Source organism: Pituophis catenifer, unplaced genomic scaffold (assembly GCF_029215685.1).
Source record: "Pituophis catenifer annectens isolate HBS135680 unplaced genomic scaffold, rPitCat1.0.hap2 SCAF_1, whole genome shotgun sequence".
Classification (NCBI taxonomy): domain Eukaryota; kingdom Metazoa; phylum Chordata; class Lepidosauria; order Squamata; family Colubridae; genus Pituophis; species Pituophis catenifer.
The window spans coordinates 36,692,724-36,713,772 of NW_027256881.1; the positions used below are offsets into that span (position 1 = coordinate 36,692,724).

The window sequence follows — 21,049 nt, forward strand, 5'->3', positions numbered from 1 at the left end:
TATTACCTTTAATGTCCTGTCCGTCTCCCCTTTTTTATATGTGGCGCTAGGCAAGCCATTAAAAGACCTAGTGCAGCTTCAGCCTGAAAAAGGTTGTGTATCTGCACTTTATAATTGTACCAGAATGTACTAGAAGTTATGGCAACCTTCAGAAGTAGCACTATGCAATTTTATATTGGGCTGAGCTCTATATGGCTACTTTAAATTCATCATCTGACTGCCCCTTTTTTATGAGCAAGTGCTTAGTCTCTATTTAACACTACAGTTCAGAAAACACAGAATGGCTTCAACACTTCACCTGAAGTTGTAGCGATACTATATCTTGTCCCTGAGTTTGCCAGAGACTTGTGAGATGGGATGGGATGGGATGGGATGGGATGGGATGGGATGGAATGGAATGGAATGGAATGGAATGGAATGGAATGGAATGGAATGGAATGGAATGGAATAACAGAGCTGGAAGGGACTTTGGAGGTCTTCTACTCTAGCCCCCTGGGAGGTATAGGAGAACCTATACCATTTCAGATAAGCGACTATCTATTCTCTTCTTAAAAACCTCCAGCGACGGGAGCACCCAAGATTTCTGAAGGCAAGTTGTTTCACTGGTTAATTGTCGTCACTGTTAGGAAGTTTCTCCTTAATTCTAGGTTCCTTTTCTCTATGATTGGTTCCCAACCAATCTTGTGCTTTGGAGAATAATTTGACCGCCACATCTTTGTGGAAGCCTCTCAAATACTGGAATACTGCTATCATGTCAACCCTAAGTCATAAATTACACCTGACCAACAAGACCATAAAAGTAAGTGGTGACTTACTTCTTGAGTACGTGAGGGGAATTCTGCCAAATTATAACTTTCAATATGATTAGAAAAACTATTAAAGTACCATGTTTCCCTGAAAATAAAACCAGGTCTTATATTTGGGGGGGGGGGGAACCCATTAGGTCTTATTTTCAGGGATGTCTTATTTTGTGGCCTCACGCCTACCCCCTCCCACCATCTGTTTGTCTGTGGCCACAACAGCTTGCAGGGCTTCCTAGGGCAGACATACTTTTCGCCTGGACGAAGAAATGACAGAGACTGGAAGCTTCGTCTGATTGCAAATGGGGCGCTTTGAAACAGAATGATTAGCTCCATTTCAAAGCCCCACTTGCAAACAGACAAAGCTGTCTCCCACTGGGTGAAAAGTGTGCGGCGAAGCCAGAGGCACAGGGGAAGGCAGATGATCCCAACGTGCCGCCCACTCCGTCCCACCATCTCTCAGCTTGTCCTCGGCCATGCCAGGGCAGGTGCTTATGTGGGACATCAGGATCACCTTCCTTCCCCCCCCCATGCCTCTGTCTCCGCCTGCTGTTGATGCTGCTGTGCGAGCCTCCTATGAGCCAGGCAGCCACGCAGCATGTCCGGATCACGGGCCTCCCCCCCTCCATGCCTCTGCCTTCACTTGCTGCTGGTGCCGCTGTGTGAGCCTCCCATGAGCCAGGCAGCAACATAGCACATCTGGATCACCTGTTTCCCCTCCTTCTCTGCCTCCGCACTTGGACTCCGCGCTCGGACTTATCTGTGCTGCACCAAGGGGCAGGCGGGCTGCGGCACCTACCAGACACCATTGGCCCCCATGTGCTCGCTGCCTCTTGTGCTGGCCACACCCATCACCCCAGTTTATTTTGGGGGTAGGGCTTATATTAGGTCCACCCCAAAAAGAATCAGGATTTATTTTCGGGATGGGTCTTATTTTCAGAGAAACACTGAATGAGTGGGGGAGTTAAATGTAATAATTATACTCCACATCACTAGATGAATAGGAAATGAAATATTTCATTCAGGCCCCACCTTCCTTCTGGAGAGAAACTTCCCACATACCACTCAAGGCCAAGGATAACATTTGCCAGATGTTGATGCATGACAGTGTAAGCAATACTGAAGGAAAGTGCTCCATTTTAGTGGGCAGTTACTACTTAAAGGCAAAGGTATGCCACATGCTATAGAAAAGCTGATTGTGTGTTGCTCTAATTTAGTATGGTCCCTAACCTCTATTTCTAAGCTTTTAAATTGTTCTGCTGTTTAGGTAAACACAAAAAGAGAAATCACACAACTGGCCTGTTGTTTATCTATTAAAAGATACCTTAGGCAGAATCATTCAATTTTACATTCATTTCAAGAAGCATATTTAGTGGGCTGGCATTGGCAGTTTAATACTTGCTAGAAATTACATATTTTATATAAAAAATTATTGTTGCTGCAAGAAGTATCAAAATGTTACTTGTTGTCCATAATGTTACTTTACTGAATTACAGTAATCAAACTTGAGATATGGGCACCATAATTCAATCACCTAATGAACTGTTTTGTAGCATTCACACTGTGATAAAAATGAGAAGCAGGAGCAGTTTTACAAAATATATCAGGGGAAGCTTTTTCAATTAACTAGAATAAGCACTTAGTTTTCTAGTCTGCACAGTACACTTGACAAAGGAGCCGTCTCACTATTCAGAAGTGTGTACTCTAGAAAGACTAGAGTGATATTTATTTATTCATTTATATATTTAACAACCATTCCCATAGCAGCTGATGAAATGTACTAAATGAAACAAAAACACATCAAGCAGGCCAAATTAACAATGTTTACCTAAAATTTCAGTCAACAGCAATCTATTTTCCTAGATATAATGTGAGAATAAAAGCCCTCTTGAATTCTCAAGCTTTAGCCTGGCATCTGAAAACTAGCAAATTTCTTAAAAGTATGACCACAAAGTCCTACTACATAGAAACAGATGAAGAAATCAACTCCACAAGAAGTTGCTTTATTCAGATTTGCTATAATAACAAAATCTTGCATATCATATTACAGTATACCTACTACTACTAATTAGTTAGTAAATTAGGAAATATCTGTTTGAGCCCCTTCCAAATGTTATCTGCTATAGAATTAAATTATTATTAAATTATTATTGCTATTTATTTAAAAATTTCTTATTACTTAATAATTATTAGATTATTATTAGATTTTTATTCTGCCCTTTCTTAATACATATAACAAGGGCGCCAACACTTTTGCTATTCTGCTTGTTTAAAGTCCAACTTTAGTTTCCATAGAGCATCACGCAGAATTACTGATTCAAAACTCTGGCCGCCAAAGGAGAAGAGAGGAGTCATTGGAAAAAAACCGTGATGTTGGGAAAGATTGTAGTTTTTAAAGGAATCAGCATTAAGTTATGACAGCTACCTAAAATGTACACAGATGGAATTAAGTTCCTAGACCAGTGCAAACCGGTGGCGACGGGTTTTGAAACCCGCCCCTGTCCTGGACCAATCAATTCTAAACTTTACAAACTTTTTCTTATCAGATTCTGGAGTAAAGCAACCTCTTTAAACACAAGCAAATATATGCTTTTAACAAATCTTGATGCAATATATTTTTTCATAGGGTTTAAAAGATATTTATAAACTTCCTACATAAGGTCTTCTTTTACGCCCACATGCTATCTATGTAGGACTTTAAGCCATATTGTTATGTTTTAAAGGAAAATATCTTTAGAATATGAACTTGTTAGTTTTTAGCAGGATAATACTATAACTTTCCATCTTCCTTCCATCAGTTTTGCAATATGTTTTTCACAAGAAGAAGGAAACAAATGCCTTTCCTACCATATTAAAAAGTACTGTAATCTAGTTGCTTTTTGAAGGAAAAAAGTATCTTTGGGACAACCATGACCCAGATGATTGAAAATCTCCATAGATATTGTACAGTTAAACATAAAGAATAGGCTGAACTTGCTATATTAAAAATCAGAATGGCTGGATTTTTCCTTAAATATCATGCCTGCTTATATCTATTAAAATATGTATAAAATATTACTCCAAGTTATTCCCATATAATAGCTGCAATTATTCATTTCCAAGCATTCAGTTTTTTACTTTTAAAGTGCTTTCACCAATACAAAATAAATTCTATACATGGACATTAATAGATGGACAACAGCAAAATCTGACTATATTTTCTTTAAACATAAATGGGAAAGCTCTATTCACAAATCAAAAACAGGACTTTGTGCTAACTCTGACTCAAATAATGAACTCTTGCAAAAATATGGCTTAATATCAATCACAAAGCAAAAAAATATCCTAAAATGCAAAAAGCAAAAATCACATATTTACTGATAAAATGAAACTGACAGAAGGAAAGAAAAAAAAAACAAGAGGGAAATGTGTCTAGCTAAATCTTGAGTTCCAGAGCCCCAAGAAAAGACAAGGAATTATAGATGTATATTCAAATAAGCGGAAGATAACAATCAAAGAGGGATAGGAAAATTACAGAAACCAAAAAATATGCAAAGGATGGGTATAATAGAAGAAAAATGAAGGCAAAGATGTACTGATAAAAGAAGACGTAAGGTAGTCAGATAAACAGCTAAAGCCTGCAAAGACCCAAAGTTCTCAAATTCTCTAGTCAGTTAACTTTTGGAGATGATTTTTTTTCCTCCAGTTCAAGGGGAAAAGTTGTTTATCCCGGCTAGTGGGGTCCCGGAGAAGGGCCTTCTCTGCTTTGGCACCTGTCCTCTGGAACATCTTGGTCCCAATGTGAGATTGACCCCAATCCTATCCTTTCATAAGGACCTCAAGACCTGGTTCTGCCAGTTAGCTTGGGGTACCAATGGAGGAGCAGCATACTGGAGTGGTTGTTTAAGTAACAGCAGATCCCACCTCCTCCACCGTGCCCCTGCCTTCCCCATCTATGATTGGATTTTAATGGTTAGTTTTAATGTGTGTGTGTGAGTGAGTGAGTGAATGAGTGAGTGAGTGAAAGATTTTAAGTCACTCAGAGCTACCCTGAGGTAAGATGGGCAGCCAATACATTTTATAAATAAATAAAAGGCAGAGACAGATGACATGACCTTTTCATTTGTTTATGGTACCCAGAATATTGTTTATCTGCTGTTACTTTTAAAGAATATTTTAGTTTCAATAAAACTTAACAGCCTTTTTGAAACTGGAAAGTAAGATTAAATTTCCTACTATGAAACAAAACAGCACTTCCATATGGATCCCCACATACTTGCTCAAAGAATTATAGGCTGAGCTACATTTTTAATGAAATTAGCTAGGAGCAAGCAAACTGCATAACATCAATTCTTTCATACTTGCTTAATTAGATTATTCTCTTTCACAGACCTGGCCTGGCACCTCCAAGCAACACACTTCATTAAAAATGCAATACAAGATTAACAAATGAGCACAAAACATAATAAAATGCTATCAAAGCAATAATAAAAGCAGGTCCGTATCAGCAGCTAGATCAATCAGGCATAATTTCAGGAATGATACGTTCAGAATAGGGTCAGGAATTTTTCTTGTCCCTTCTCCCAAGCTAGAATCACACAATATATCTCAGTACATAAGACTATTTTGGTTTTTCTTATACAGCAAAGGCATTGATTGCTATTATCGAACTGATTGTCATTCCCATAAATAATGACATAGCTTTAAATTAATTCAGATAGTCAATTTTAAGACTGGGTTTGTAAATCAAATACACATACATATCACACATGCACATGGACATATACAGGTAACTCAATTTAATTCTTGTTATTCCTGTTTTCCTAATTATTATCCTCAATGTATTTGTTCCATTTCCTATTAAGAAGCCAGTCATTTCATTTTTTTAATTGTAACAAAGAACTGAGTTCCTAGAAAAGTAATGGTATAATATATACTTTATAATAGTAGAACCAGCTAACTATATGGGCGTTTGAATCCAGGCTATTAATTGCTTTTAAAACTCAACGACCCCAACTTACTGTAAAAGGCAATGGGTTAGAGCTAAACTAAACACAAAATAAATTTGGTCTACATAATAATGCAATGCTTAAATAATGAGATTCTTAGTCTTAAAACATGGATTTAATACTAGAAATATTTTCATCATCACAAAAGACAGAACATTGTAGTGTTTTATTCAAGATATCAGACGATTGCTGTAAAACACCAAAATTAAATAGAGATATGAAAGTTTTAAAAATTGAACTCTCAGACATTGCCTAGTCTTGAATCATTTCAAGATTTCCAAGAGTGAGAGTACCTTGGACTAGTTCCTTTTTTCATAATCAAGAAGTACTTTGAACATTTGCTTCAACAATCATTGAAAGGCTTTGTTCCAGGGGTGAAATGCTCCCGGTTCAGACTGGATCAGGTGATCCAATAGCGATTGTGGCAGGTGGTTCGGAGAACCGGTAGTGATGGCGGCACGAGGCTTCGCCCACCCACCCAGGTGTCATTACTTCCTGATTTTAACCAGGAAGTAATATTTTTTATCCTCTACGCATTTGCAAGTTTTGCGCATGTGCAGAGTCTGCACGCGCATGTGACGCATGCACAGGCGCAAGCACTTCCGAACCAGTAAGGAAGGTAAGTAGATTTCACCCCTGCCTTGTTCCAAATTATTTCTATCATAACTTATGACCCGACAACCAGCCAATGTAGAGAAAATTAAGACCCCAAGTAAATGCCATCTACTCTGTTCTGTTAATATACATCTTGTCTTTGTCAACTAATCTGCTTCCAAGCAAAGGGAAAGAGTAAAAGCCACTTCTCCACAAAAAGATGTAGTGGGATGTAATATGAATTCCCAGGAGAGCAAAGAGACAATGAAACATAGAAAGTTTGATCAAGAGGAAAAGAGTTAAGAAGGCTCCTCCTCAGCTATTCCTAGGGTGTATCTCTAAATGACTCCGGGTGCCGTCAGCTAGACAATGCTGGCTGACAACCCCCAGGGGGAGAGCATTCTCTGTGGGGGCCCCTACCCTCTGGAATGAGCTGCCCCCGGAGATTCGTACGATTACTGACCTGCGTACCTTTTGCCGTGCCCTAAAAACATTACTATTCCAACAAGCAGGGCTGGTTTAAATAATAATAATATTTTTACTATTTTAATGGGTTGTTTTATTAGAATTTTCGGCCAATTGATTTAATTGTTTTAACTTGTTTTTAATTTTTCTATTGTCATGGTTTTATTTCTGGCTGTACACCGCCCTGAGTCCTTCGGGAGAAAGGCAGTATAGAAATTTAATAAAATAAAATAAAAAATAAAATAAATAAAATAATGATGCAAATAGTTGCTTTAATTTGGCAAGACTTCTGTCTACAGATGAGGAACAATGAAGGAAACTGCTTTTTAGTAACTCTCCCAAGTCTTTCTTGGTTCTTGGACCCTGACAAACACCCTCATTAACACCCCAGCCTGATCACCAAATTATTCAGAATGCAAATGCTGCAGAATTTAAGTATATGTCTCCTCCAAGTACTATACAATATATATTTTATAACTGTGACTTGAAGCACAAATGTTAAATGGCTAAACGTTATAACTCCAAAATGGTGGCAATAAGGCAATGCACTTTCCAGAACAGTTTTCCCCAACCCGGTTCCCATTGATATTTTAATACGACACTTCCCAGAATTTCTAGCCAGCACAAGCAATTGAGCACTGAGAAGGAATGCATTATTTATTTACTACCTTTCTTCTATTTTGTTCTTATCCATCAATGGTTGTTTGATCCACTGGTTGACTAGCCTTTGTCCTTGAGGTGTTCTGCATTTATTTAACAATCCAGCCAGTGAATGTGTTCCTTGGGTAAATTCTGAAGAATCCTGAGGAAAAAAAGAGATAAGGATGTATGTTGTAAAAGAAGGCACTTTTGTGTCATAAAAAACAAAGAAGTCTTTACTTCAAACTAAAGGAAGAGAGGAAGCTGAGTTATTGCTAGTCTTTTGTGTTTTCAAAAATGGTGATCAAAGCATTGCTTCTTTGTTCCAAGATGATACATGCGAAATCTGATTCCTTAACACATGCTGGTTACCAATTAATTCTCTTTGCAATTTCTATAGACAGTCTGCAGTTTTAACTCAAATCTCTAACCATAACACTGGGTGTCATTTTGCCTCCTCCTCCTTCTTTTTCTTCCATCGTTTTCTTCAGTTTAAGAAGATCAAGGCACAATGGTTCATTCTAGGAATTGTTCATTGATTAATAAAAAGAAAATTCCTTTATAAACCCTGACATTGCTGTCTACAAAATGTTTCAAACTCACATTCTGATCTTAGAACAAAGCAATCCATGCCCCAGAGTTCTGCCTTAACTGAATTTTTTCTCTACTGTTTTAAGTGGTTTATTATTCAGATTAAGAAGAATTAAAAACAAGTGCTTTTCTGGCCATTTCATAAAAAAGGAGAAAATAAGAAAATAGTTTTAGGATTCTATTTTTTCGTACGCCTGAAAACCTCAAATGTTTGAACTTATTTCAAGACAAAGCAACAAACAAAAATGTCTAATACACTATTCTAAATTGGCTTTTTCTAAGCTCAGAACAAAATTTGCTGAGCTTGTTTAAGCCCTTCAGAAAATAATAGGAAGAATGGCAACAGAAGATAATGTCATATATTTTGTATTTCAATGTTTTTTCTTTTAAGTACAGTAGACAAATTACATTTGTCAACAATTTCATAAATTGTAGCCCACCCATTTAAGACATAGCAAGAATAGATAAACAGAACAAAGATTAAATATAGCATTCCAGGAGAGAAAAACACAAAGGGTAAAACTTTCCTTCCCATGCTTATTTGAACAAATATACTATTTTAAAAGAGAAATCAGAAGCCACCTTAATGGAAGTCAAAAAATAATCTATTTTTTAAATGAACTAAATCACTTAAAGCTTTGAAATAAACATTAGGCTTCCCAGGCATCCGGCCCGTGGGGTGCTTAGATCTGGCGCGGTGCCTCTGCCAGCGAAAACAAAGCATGAGAGGGTCATGTGCAGCTCTCCCAGGCTCCGCTTTCAGCCGCAACAGTCTCCTGCAGCCCTCTGCCAGTGAAAACAGAGCCTGGGGAGGCCGTCGCAGCTGAAAATATAGCCCAGGCAGGCTACACATAGCTTCCCCGAGCTCTTTTTTCGCTGGCAGAGGGCTGCAGGAGGCCGTCACAGCCAAAAATGGAGCCTTGATGAGTGACATCGACCTGGCCATGCCCAACCTAGCCATGCCCACCCCAGCCCCCTGAGGTCAAACACAACTTTGATGCAGTCCTCAATGAAATAAAGCTTGACACCCCTGCTCTAAAACATATCTTATAATTTCATGATTGACTTCTATCATTAGCCTCTGCTTAACTGAAGGTAAATTCAGATAGTTCTCAAGTTATGAACGGTCACTTAGTGACCATTCAGACCCTCAAAAAGCTATTCAGGAACTTGGTAATTCACCAACCCTTACAATCAACCTCAGGGACACTGCAGCAGCCCCCACCCCACTCCGTCTATCTTCCTCCCCCCCCCCACATCCTACCTTGCTGGTCCCCTTAAGCCATGGAGAATTAGTTAAGATTTCATAAATTACTCAATGTAGTGATAGAAATCAGCTATAAGGGCAAGTTATACATCTTACCTGAAAAAGGTTAAGGGCTCTAACAGCAGCATGATCCAGGGTCATATACTGATTAAGGTCAAATGTGGTAAGTTCAAATTGTCCAAAGTTAGACTCGTCGTTTAACAGCTCTAAGTATTTAATCACTACAGACAGAGAAGAGATGGCAACCTGGGAAATAAAAGTTCAGCAGAATCACATATGTACTGAGCCTGACAATTGGTCACTGGGCCAATGGTGGGACTAAATTGGAAGCAATGTGGATAATATAGTTTGTTCTTGAACAGCAGTTTTTCAAAATTAAATTATTGCTCAAAGGCATAAGTAGTTTGCAAATGTTTCACTAGAGGTTTTTGAAAAAGTTTGGAGAAATAACAGAAGGAGGACCATTATTAAATATTATTCTATGAAGAGAGAAGAACTTTCTATAAAGAGGGAAGACGCTTCCATGGCATTCAACAAGAAGTGCTTTTGTATTTTACCTACAAAACATAGATGAATTTTTTCTAGGGCAGCTTTCCATAATCCCTAATTTGCTGTGGTATAGTCCCCATCATTGCCAGACAGTATGGACAGTTTCTACTAGCTCAAAATGTTGGGAGTCATGCACCAGCACAACTGAAGACTATCTAATTGGGGAAGGTTGATGTTAAAAAACCACATGAATATCATTCTGTATGAAACTGTGTGGCTGCTTTGCCATTACTACCTCTATTTAGAAACTTCTAATAAAGCTTATAGCAATAAATATTAGAGATATGCATAATTTTAAAACTGTAGCAAACATTAGGAACTTGCCTGAAGGAATATGGTCCACCGAAGCCATTAACCTGGCCTGGGCGGGACCACAAGGCTGCCCCGCCCACATCGCCCCACCTATCCACTGGCCCCCACCTGCCTTCTGGAGGCTGAGGCAGCCAAAAACAGGACCCGCAGAGCCAAGGGAGGGAGGGAGGGAGGGAAGGAGGGAGGGAGGGACACACAAACAGACACTGTTATCTGTTTAAAACTGACACACACTTCTTTGATTTATGGCACATGTCCATACCCAACTCACTTACCTGCTTATCCATTTCCGGTAATGCTGCACTAGACACACGGTCCTTCTTTCCTGATTGTAGCAAACGGTTGAGATCTTGAACAGCATCTTTTGTTGAAAATTCAGTCTTTTTCCTATCCGTGATCAGGATTCCTCCCCTTTGAACCACCTTTACAAATAAAATAATTAAGAATAATTTTACTTCAGGCTATAGGTTTAAAACACTCTTAACTGTATTCAACAAAATAAGCACAGAATATGATAGCACCTTACAAACTTGCCAACTTTATTGATGCACAGGCTTTTGTGAGAAAGGAGCTCACTTCATCAGATACAAAGAATGGGTTCAGTATTATAAAACCTTAAAAGTAGACTTATAAGGGAGAGGAGGGGGGAAAATAAGGTGAGAAGAAATTGGATTTATAAAAGCAGAGAGTGAAAAAAGCTCTCAAAGAGGAAGGTAGAGGAATTATCTTATCAGTTAGCAAATGTAGTGACTTAAGAAGTCATTGTCCTTATTCAAGATTTCTGTAATAGATTAGACTTTTCTAATGTACTTTAATCCTATTGTATTGACAAAATTTCACTTGTATCACCATTGCTGAGATCTGTATGACTGGTGATGGATTGACTTGAAAGAATGAAATGTCTCATTTACAACTGATAATGTAACCTCTTTTCTCAGTCTCTGTTCTCACAGAAACTCATTAACTTCTCACTCTTTTTTCCTCCATCTTCTCCTTTTAACTCTTTAAAGTCCTTTTAAACCCATTTAAAGTCCTATGATAGCAAATCTAGGTAAGTTGCTGCTTACAAAAAGAATGCCCCCATAAAATTGCTTGTCCTAAAGGTGCTACCAGACTCTATGTTGTTGACAGAGATTGATCCAACTCCTTCTCCATCTCTACTATAAAATTCAGTATTTTCTTAAATGAAGTTTTATTACTTTTATTTTAAGGATTTTCACTGTCACTTATTCAGAGTGTCCCGGACAAAATCTAGATTATGGCTAAGAGTCAACACCAATTTGATGATGCATAATCAATCAAACACTGTCATATATAATCATGCTGTTACCTAATGAAACTACCAAAGAACTACTAATCAGATGTAACTTTTAACACTGAAGGGATAAAAAAGGAACAGGGCACATTTATTCAGACATATTATTATTTCAATATAATACACTCGAAGTTTGGTTCAGATCAAACTTGCCTAATGACCTAATGAGAAGCTACATACTTGCCCATCTACACATTATTTCAAGCTGAATAAGATTGTACATTGAAATATTGTCAGCAGTATAACTGAAGATCTAAATTTAATTGTGAGGCGATGCAACATGCAGAAAGAGTAGTTTGATATTATTTCAGTGAATTGATGATGTCTCCATTAATAAATTATGTGTCTGACACTTTGTACTATATTTATCAGAAGAGCATCAGATTGGAAAGCCTGATGCACAGAAGGCAGAAAATAGTAAATCACAATAGAAGCCCATTTTCAAAGTATGCTAAGGGTTACTTTCACACCTAACTGACCCACAAAAGGAAAGAAGAGAGAGATGCAAACAGCATTGGTAAGGACTAGAGCTCTTTGATCACTCAATAAATTTAATGAGTGGCATTGAAGCATTACATCATTTTTGCACCAATAAAAAGCCATGGCAATGCACCACATACAAAGAATCCTCGCTTAACTACAGGTAGTCCTCACTTAGTTAAGTGTTCATGCAGCAACTGTTCAAAATTCAAATGGTACTGAGCAAACGAACATACAATCTGTACTCAAAAGTTATGGCCATTGCAAAGCCCCTGTAATTATGGAAATTCAGGCAGTTAGCAGTCCGCCCACCATTACAACTGAATACAGCAGCACTGCAGCTGCCTCCAGCCACCTATCTCTCTCCCCATCTCAACTACCCACCTGGCCCACCAGTAAGGGAAAACTACTGTGACTCTGGAGGACCAGGCCTGCTCCCCAGCACACCTGGGAGGCCTCAACCAATTACAGGGCCCAGCAGTATGCATAAAGAGCCTTGGTGGCGCAGCAGATTAAAGCACTGTTAAGTAACACCAGCTGCCTGCAATTACTGCTAGTTCAAATCTCACCAGGCTCAAGGTTGACTCAGCCTTCCATCCTTTCGAGGTAGGTAAAATGAGGACCCAGTTTGTGGGGGCAATAAGTTGACTTTGTATAAAAAAGAACATCGTGGGGGGGGGCAAAAGCCCTACTAAGCAGGTATATACAAAAGTATGAAGGCTATTGTTTAACGCATTGTAAGCCGTCCTGAGTCTCCGGAAAAGGGCGGCATATAAATTGAACCAATAAATAAATAAATAAATACAATAAATTGTTCCACTTACCTTTTTTTCTTTTTTGCAGCTGCTAACAGATGGATCTGTCTGTCACCCAGCCTATGTGAGACACAGCCTTCCTACAGAGACCTCCTCGCACCATTCTGCAAACAGGCACCATTCTCATGGAAGGCTCCTTTTCCAAATGACACGATTTGAAGATGGAGCCTTCTGAAAGATAGCTAGAATGACCAGAAGGCTCTTCCTAGCCTTCCTTGATTCCTTCTAGCAATCATGTTAGTTTTCTAGCCTTTCTAGTCTGGAAGCCTTCCTAGCGATTGTGAAAATGATACCACTTGCAGAATGGTACAAGCCAGCCTCTGTAGGCAGCCCATGCCTTGCATGGGCTGGGCATGGCTGTCAGTTGCTGCAAATACAAAGGCAAGTGGAACAATTGCCATGTGCTGCTGGGCCCTGTAACCAGCTGAGGCCTCCTGGGTGTGGGAGGGGGGGGGGAACAGGCCTGAGCCTCCCAGCCTTTGAGCAGGTTTCTGTAGCCAGTGTGCCCGGCATCTGTTCAACGGCTCTCTTGCCTGGTGGGCTGAGGAACAGCCTGAGGGCTTGAGGGCCACAGCAGGTTTTTAAAGTTCATGTAATCTCTTGGCTAGCCAGGCCTCCTGGTCCATGGCAGATTTCTGCATACCAGTGGGCCCTGTAATCTGCTCAGAGCTTCCCCGACCTGAGGCACCCCCATGCTCTCCTTAATTACATATGCGATCATTTTATGACTGCAACTGGGAGACCTGGGATTGCAGTTGTTCAATGAAGCGGTCACAGGATGTCTCAACAACCATTTCATTCAATGACCAAAGATTTCAGACCCAATTATGGTCCTAAATTGAGGACTAACAGTTGGGACAGTTGGGATAGGCAATTCCATCACTAATCAAAAAATCACGTGGCTGCAGTGGATTTAAGTCATTTCTGCCACAGTCATTAAGAGAAACACCTGTGGTCATTAAACAAGGCAGTGCTGGTTTCTCCATTGATTCTGTGAGTGTGTGAAGGCAAGAGCTGCTATCTGCTCTTCTCAAAAGAACCTGTAGTCACGCAAACAAACTTTCCACCACTCCTTCCCTCAGGCTTTCATTCATTCCTTAGAACTGTATTCATGGGCATTCAAGCCGGTAGTCCTGTTGCCTGGTTAACTTGACCCTGATATTTTCAAGAACATGCTGACATCCAGAGGCAGCATCACCTCATCCAGTCTTTTAAGCTTACAAAAACAAATGCTATGACAGAGTGGAGAAGGAAGCAATGTAGCAGGAAAGGTAATAAGCAAAAGCATAGGTGATATCTAAGATTGATAGCTATTACAAGCAGACAAGGAGACTATGACTCAACTGCCAGGACCACAATAAGTAGCATATCCTAGTGAGAGTCCTGCCTAGAGCTTGAAACTTCGTCTGGAACTCAGCAGCAAGTTGAAAAAAGAGCAACCACACTGAAACACCACAACTAGTTTAAGAATGTTTGGAAAAGGCAAAGGTTATATACTTCTTTAAGGACTTTGAGACTTTTGTCTGAATGGTGTCTTAAGAGACAGAGCATAAAGGACTGAGCGAGCATTAAAAAAAATGTTATGTGGCAACATCGCCCTGAAAACTCTGGGCGGAGTTCACCCAGAGCAATAGCCTGTTGTTGAGGAAAGTGTGTACTATAATAAAGCATTGTGTACAAGTTTACTGCACTGTGTTGTGACCAGTCTTTGGAGAGCAAACTCTGCTGGCTAGAAGCTGGCTGTGATACGCATACATGGCAAACATTTGACCACGGGACACTGCAATAGTTGTAAATGCACACCAGTTGTAAAGGGCCTGAATCTCAATCACATGTATTGTGGGGATGCTGCAATAGTCGTTAAGTGGAACGACAGGTCATAAATTTGAACAGCTGCTAAACAGGGCAATTGCTAAATAAGACCTACTTGTTCAAGCTATCATGCTTGGGGCCAAATATTTTTCCTAGAGGATTTTTCTTCCAAATTGTACAATTTGGAGATACCCTTAAGAGTCAATATTAATTTAAATATTTGCCTTTTCAGTTAACTGTTATTACAGACAACCAATGCCTTGATTCTGTTGTTCAGCTTTTATATCTTCATTGAACCAGATGCCTTCAAATTTCAAATCTTTATTGTCAGTGCACAACGTATGTACAATGAGATTGGTTGAGCTCCCTCAGTGCACACACACCCCAACACAATATTTAACACAGTGAAGGGATTTTCAATTCTTCTTTGATATCTATAAATGTGCTTATGTTATCTTTTTGGGTTTTGTGACTAGGATTCATTTTGCATTTTTGACTCCTGATGCTGAAATACTCCTGTCTGTTTGGAAGGCCTTCAAAGTGGTTAATTCTTAACAGCTCCTGAAGAGTGTTTTTCCCCCAGTAAATAGCATGCCCAATAAGCAGAAGAGTAGCCAATGGCTTGGTTATACACTGCTACGCTACAGATTTATTTTGACTTCACATGTTGTGTAAACTCTGAAAAGTGCACTTTATTCCATAAAGCATAGTTACTAAGCCATAGCTTAACATTATAAGTGATTATAGTCACCAATTGAAGCTTTAATGTACCCATTAGTTAACCTAATTAGAGCATGCAGATGCAAACCTACACAAAATAATTATTGATGTTTATTAAGGGAGCACCAAGAACTCCACAACTGAATGAACTGCTCCATTTTATGTCCATTTTAAGTTCATTTCCTAGAGGGTTTTTCAGATTTAAGTTCATGTAAACAATGTCTGTGGTTTCAGAATTTCCATGGCTTACCTGCCTCAATTTCACCATATCTCCAGCAGTCTCCCCAACTGGCAGCAAACATTCCTTTGGCCCCATTTGTATCAACAGTGCTTCAAGGTTGGAAAACTGATCATTATCTGCAAATTCAGATACTTCTAGTTTTCTTGCCAGTGAATCCACATATCCTACACCAACAACTTTCTGTCCATCAATTGAGGACAGCTTAATGGCTACAACACCAGCTGAAGAGGACATATCATGGTTACTAAAAAGAACATCCTCAAATTGAACAAGGTTACCTGGAGAGCCCTATTTAAGGAAAGAATAACACAGGAATATTAATTTCCATACAAATACAGCAATAAAACTATCAAAAGATCAGGGTGAATAAAAATCACTTTTTTAAAAAAATAAAAAAAATCAGATTTTTTTTTATTTTTATCAAATTCATTTTAATAAAATGCTTTTGGAGTAAAAAATCTATCCAAAGATAGTTTTCTATTTAAGATGCATTAATAATTTAGTTTAATCAGCATTAAATGGAGCTTATATAGCATGAGGCTGTATATTCTGCAATATTTACATTTTTGATAAACATTCAATGAATCCAAGTTCTGCAAGCTGAGATAACATGCACTGCATTGATGCATTCACACAATATCACAGTAACCAGGAGATAAATCATAAAACAAAGTTCAGGAATATTTCTTTATCCCGTTGTTTTGCAAATCTACCGTATATACTCGAGTATAAGCCGAGTTTTTCAGCACATTTTTTATGCTGAAAATAGTCCCCTCGGCTTATACTCGAGTGAGGAAAAAATGCCTTTTTTCCTGCAACCCGTTTTGGCTTCCAGGGGCTGCAGGGAGTCTTGCTAAGGCCAAAATGGGGCATGAGGGGGGTGCCTAGCAAGACTCCCTGCAGTCCCCTGAAAGCAAAAACAGGCTGCCGGAGAGCGGGGGGGGCGCTTCAAGGGAGAAAGAAACAAAGAAATCCTCACTGTTTAGCGAGATCCCCAGGTGCACTGAGCTTGAGTTGAGAGCTTATTGTAATAGGCTGACTGCTAGCTATCCTTGCTCAGGCTAAGCTAATCAATAGTAGAGCTCTAAGAATGCCAGATGAGAAGGAGAAAGGGAGGGAGAAAGAAAGAGAGAGGATGGGGAGGGAGGGAAGGGTAAACCCTTTTACTCACACTTCATCCTCACTGTTTGGGGATCCCTACGTGTACTGAGCTTGAGTTGAGAGCTTATTGTAAGTGCCTGCACTAGCTATCCTTGCTCAGGGTAAGCTACAAAACGTTTCAAAACGTCTGGCTTTTCTTCCTCCTACCAAAGACCTTCTGGGGTTCTTCACAGAAAGGAAAAAAGGAGAAAGGGAGGGAGAAAGAAAGAAAGAGAGAAGAAAGAAAAAGACAAAGAAAGAAAGAGAAAAAAAAGAAAAAGGAAGGGAGGGAGGGAGGGAGGGAGGGAGGGAGGGAGGGAGAGAGAGAGAGAGAGAGAGAGAGAGAGAGAGAGAGAGAGAGAGAGAGAGAGAGAATGAGAATGCAGGTATCTCTTAACAGAGGCTTGAACTTGCCTGAAATTAGATCAAGCCCTACATCACTTAACCCAATGTATCAGATTAAATTGTTATTGAATTATTTTTGGTACATATACTACATTCTCTTGTGTAATTTAGTTATAGTGTAATTTACACTATGCACTTACAGAGCTAATTTATTGTTTTTCTTTGAAATAAATATTCAAAACATTTAACCTACTGATGCCTCAATTAATGTAATTTTATTGGTATCTATTTTTATTTTGAAATTTACCAGTAGCTGCTGCATTTCCCACCCTAGGCTTATACTCAAGTCAATAAGTTTTCCCGGTTTTTTGTGGTAAAATTAGGTGCCTCAGCTTATATTCAGGTCGGCTTATACTCGAGTATATACGGTATGTACACTACAAACTATGATTTTTTGAAGAGAAATGTATCTGTACCACCAGGCTTTAAGTGTGAGGAGGAAGGGCAAGCAGTAAAAATGAAAGTGAAAGCTTCTAAGCAGCTTATAAATATAATATTAAAGAGCACCTGTCATTTCAGATCCATCATGGCAGCGCCTGTAGTGGGCATCCACTCACCTGCTGCCTGCCACGTCCCTCACCTTGTTGTGTCACTGCCGCATCACCAGCCATCCCATTAAAGTAATTGAGACTGTCGGTGAGTCAACAGCAGGGTGGATAAAAATCAATGATTTTTTTTTTAAAATCAAAAAAATCATTTTTTTTTAATTTAAATCGGATTTTTTTTTAATTTTTATCAAATTTATTTTAATAAAATGCTTTGGGAGTAAAAAACTATCTAAAGATAGTTTTCTATTTAAGATACATTAATAATTTAGTTTAATCAGCATGAAATGGATCTTAGTTATGTAGCATGAGGCTGTATATTCTGCAATATTGGGACTGTTGGTGAGTCAACAGCGGGTCAGAGGAGGAGCCGCTGCCAGAAAAGAGATGTCAGCTGCTCTTTAAAAATTGTAATTTAAATCAACTTGATTTAAATCAAATCCATCCTGGTCAACAGCAGGTCAGAGGAGGAGCCACTGCGGGACAGATGACAGTTGCTCTTTAAAAATTATGATTTAAACTGAGTTGATTTAAATCAAGCCTTTTTACTAGTGATTTAAATCATGAATCTTCCAATTCCAAGCTTGATTTCTCATAAATCTGTATTTGGGCTGAACCTGTTAAAATTGCTGAAGGGGGAGTCTCATGACTGACAAATACAAACAATTTTCTACACAACAAAAAGAGCTAAGCAATCAAAATTTTGAAACCTGACTTATTTGCCATATGTTAAATAGAATGCATGAATAAATCTTGTTTTATTTGGAATAATTTATTATTTTTATTTGGAATAATATTCTGAAATAACATTGCTAACATGTAAAAATGTACCTCTAGCAATTAAAGAACTGAACATTGCCTTTGTGCAATTTCTCACAACCTGGCAATCTCTAGATATAATCCATAAGAGTTTTATCTCACCAGATCTATAGAATGTAATATTAGGTGGGCTGCCCTAACAGAAACATCTGCAATTGCACAAGTTTTGAATTTAATTGCCAATGAAAGAATGAAAAGTACTCACAGATCTATAATCAAAGCAATATACATTTCTGAACACAATGATCACATACCTTATAGGCCAAATACCACTCAGTCTCTTTGGTGGATTTATTTCCTGCCTTGTTCTTGTATACCTCAGCCCTGTACTGACGAATCAGAAGAAGATTTCGCGCAAAATATTCAAAATTCATCCTGCTGAGTGCAACACTCTCGAGTTTCTGAGTTCCTAAACAGTAAGGAAAAAAAATGAAGAAATATCATTGACACACTACAATTAGAAGTTACAATTTGGTTAAAATAAGAATTATTACCGGTAAATGCTATTGTTTCTGATTGGGAAGTACAGTAAAAACACAAATAATCTCTGCTAAACATAAACTACAGGATGTCAGATTACAGCTCAGTTAGACAAGATGAGGTCATTTGTAGAAGTGTTGTTCCAAAGGGCAGAAACTGGAACAGAAAAGGTCCATTTCCTTGGTTTCACTACTAGATGGTATTGCTTAATTCATAGGACTTGGAGCAAGCCATCTTTTGGAATGCACTGGACAGTTTGACACTTTGAGAGGCATTATGGAAGACAAGCAGTCTCTCAAATTAACTACGATCTAAGCCATATATTATTCTGTAATTTAGCTATTCCTTTATTCTATGCATATAATGCTCATTAACAATAATTAACTATTTAATTAGGGATAAACCTGAATAAGTTTCTCCTCTCCAATTATTATAATGCCTTGATTCCCTATTCAGTTAATACAAGACTAATCAAGTTAACTGTTCCTATATCATTTTTAACATGTTTTACAGGCAGTTCGATACTTATTTTGCAGTTCTAGTAGTTTTTGAAGTCTTCCCAAACCACTTATCTGAAGGTATGCCAAATATCCAGAAAGAACACATGCATTCTGCTTTACTCTCCTTTCTTTGATAAAAGTTTGATGTGCAAAAGTCAACAAAACTTTCTTCTGATACAGAAGTAAGGTACACTTAGTCAGACACAGATCAGAACATTGACTGTAAAAAGGCTGGTTATATCTGGATGCTATTACAGCTAAAATTTGTATCATTTCTTAGTACCAATTGACTGCTTAAAGTGCTGGATTAGAAACCATGAGACCAGATGTTCAAGTCCTCCCTTAGGCACAGATGCCAGCTGGTTGATTTTGTGGGAAAGTTTCCCACACTCTCTCTAAGTCTAGGAGGGCTGTGGTGGGAAAAACAAGAGGAAGCCATTGACTTGCCATGCTAAGTTGTGCAAAACAAAGGTGAGATAAATTTGATTTGAGATAGTTGAATGGATTGATACAGAAATTTGGTTTTGTTCCTTTTCATATAGCTTTATTTTATTCTATGTTTACATTGTATCCATTGTGTGGGCAACTGATATATTTTTATAAATACTGAAATCTGAGTAGCAGCTTTCAGAATTTCAAACCCCTATGATTGAAGGAAGCAAGGACTTATAAACAATCTGCTTCTAGCCTAGTCTAGTCTAAATATTACTCTGTGTAGTTACTTTATACTTCAATCTTTAATTGATAATCTGAGAAAGAAAAAGATGGAGCAATAATGGAAAAATATAGGGAGGTTATACTATATATGAAAAGTAAAGTTTAGATTCTAGATCACTATATGATCATTATCATCAACCATAAACAAGGCAGGCAAAATCTTCTTCTGGAAAACCCGAAGCCAGCAAGCTTAAAATCAGTGCTAGATCACCGGATCACTTCCAGAGTGGATCCACCCACTCTGGAACACAAGGCACCTGCTTACTCTTCCTTTCCAGCAAGTGGATTTGAGGCGTCTTTTCAGATTAACTTTCGTCAGTCTGATATTCATCCAGACCCGTGGAACTAGAAATTCCTCCGGCCTCCTGGACGAGGCAGATGGGCATTGTAATTGGGAAGGTCAGCCTACACGGACTACAACGACTTTCCAGAAGGCTTTTCCAGCGCTACCTGCAATTGTCAAGAGACTGAGCGGTTCGCCGGCATGAGCACAAAGCATGGCGTCTACTGCAGCGCTAAGGTGAAATAAATAGCGAACTCCGGGAGCGCAGTTGCAACTGAGCAACCTAACCCTGCTACTATAAGCCCGCCAAGGAGAAGTCGCGAAAGCCCCTCAGTTCAACCTGAGCCCAGGATCCGAATGATCGCTTGTGTTTTGAAGACCTCCGCCGCCGCCAGCTTTGCATCTTCGCCATGCACCGTGTAGTAGTCGCCGCGCTCAAAGAACCTCACAGTAGTATTCGGTTTGTCAGGCAACGCCAAGACGGCGCGAATAAAGCCGCTTTCGGCACCCGAGCCTTCGGGCCAGCATCCCTCCCGTGGAGCAGAAACACAAGCGTCTATGGAGGCCGCCAT

At 39.0% G+C, this 21,049-nt stretch overlaps 1 protein-coding gene across 2 annotated transcripts in view; it reads right to left on the reverse strand.

Moving 5' to 3' along the window:
- MSH2 (mutS homolog 2) overlaps positions 1–21,049 on the reverse strand; it is an 89,774-nt gene extending 68,725 nt beyond the window's left edge. Inside the window, exons 1-5 of one of the 2 annotated variants that reach the window (XM_070947781.1) lie at positions 20,818–21,049; positions 18,752–18,906; positions 10,481–10,627; positions 9,441–9,590; positions 7,516–7,649 (exon numbers count right to left, since the gene is read on the reverse strand). In XM_070947781.1, the coding sequence (XP_070803882.1) occupies positions 7,516–7,649; positions 9,441–9,590; positions 10,481–10,627; positions 18,752–18,906; positions 20,818–21,049 (818 nt within the window). Of the gene's footprint in view, positions 1–7,515; positions 7,650–9,440; positions 9,591–10,480; positions 10,628–15,597; positions 15,829–18,751; positions 18,907–20,817 lie in introns of those variants that run through there. The other variant, XM_070947770.1, reaches the window with a different exon arrangement.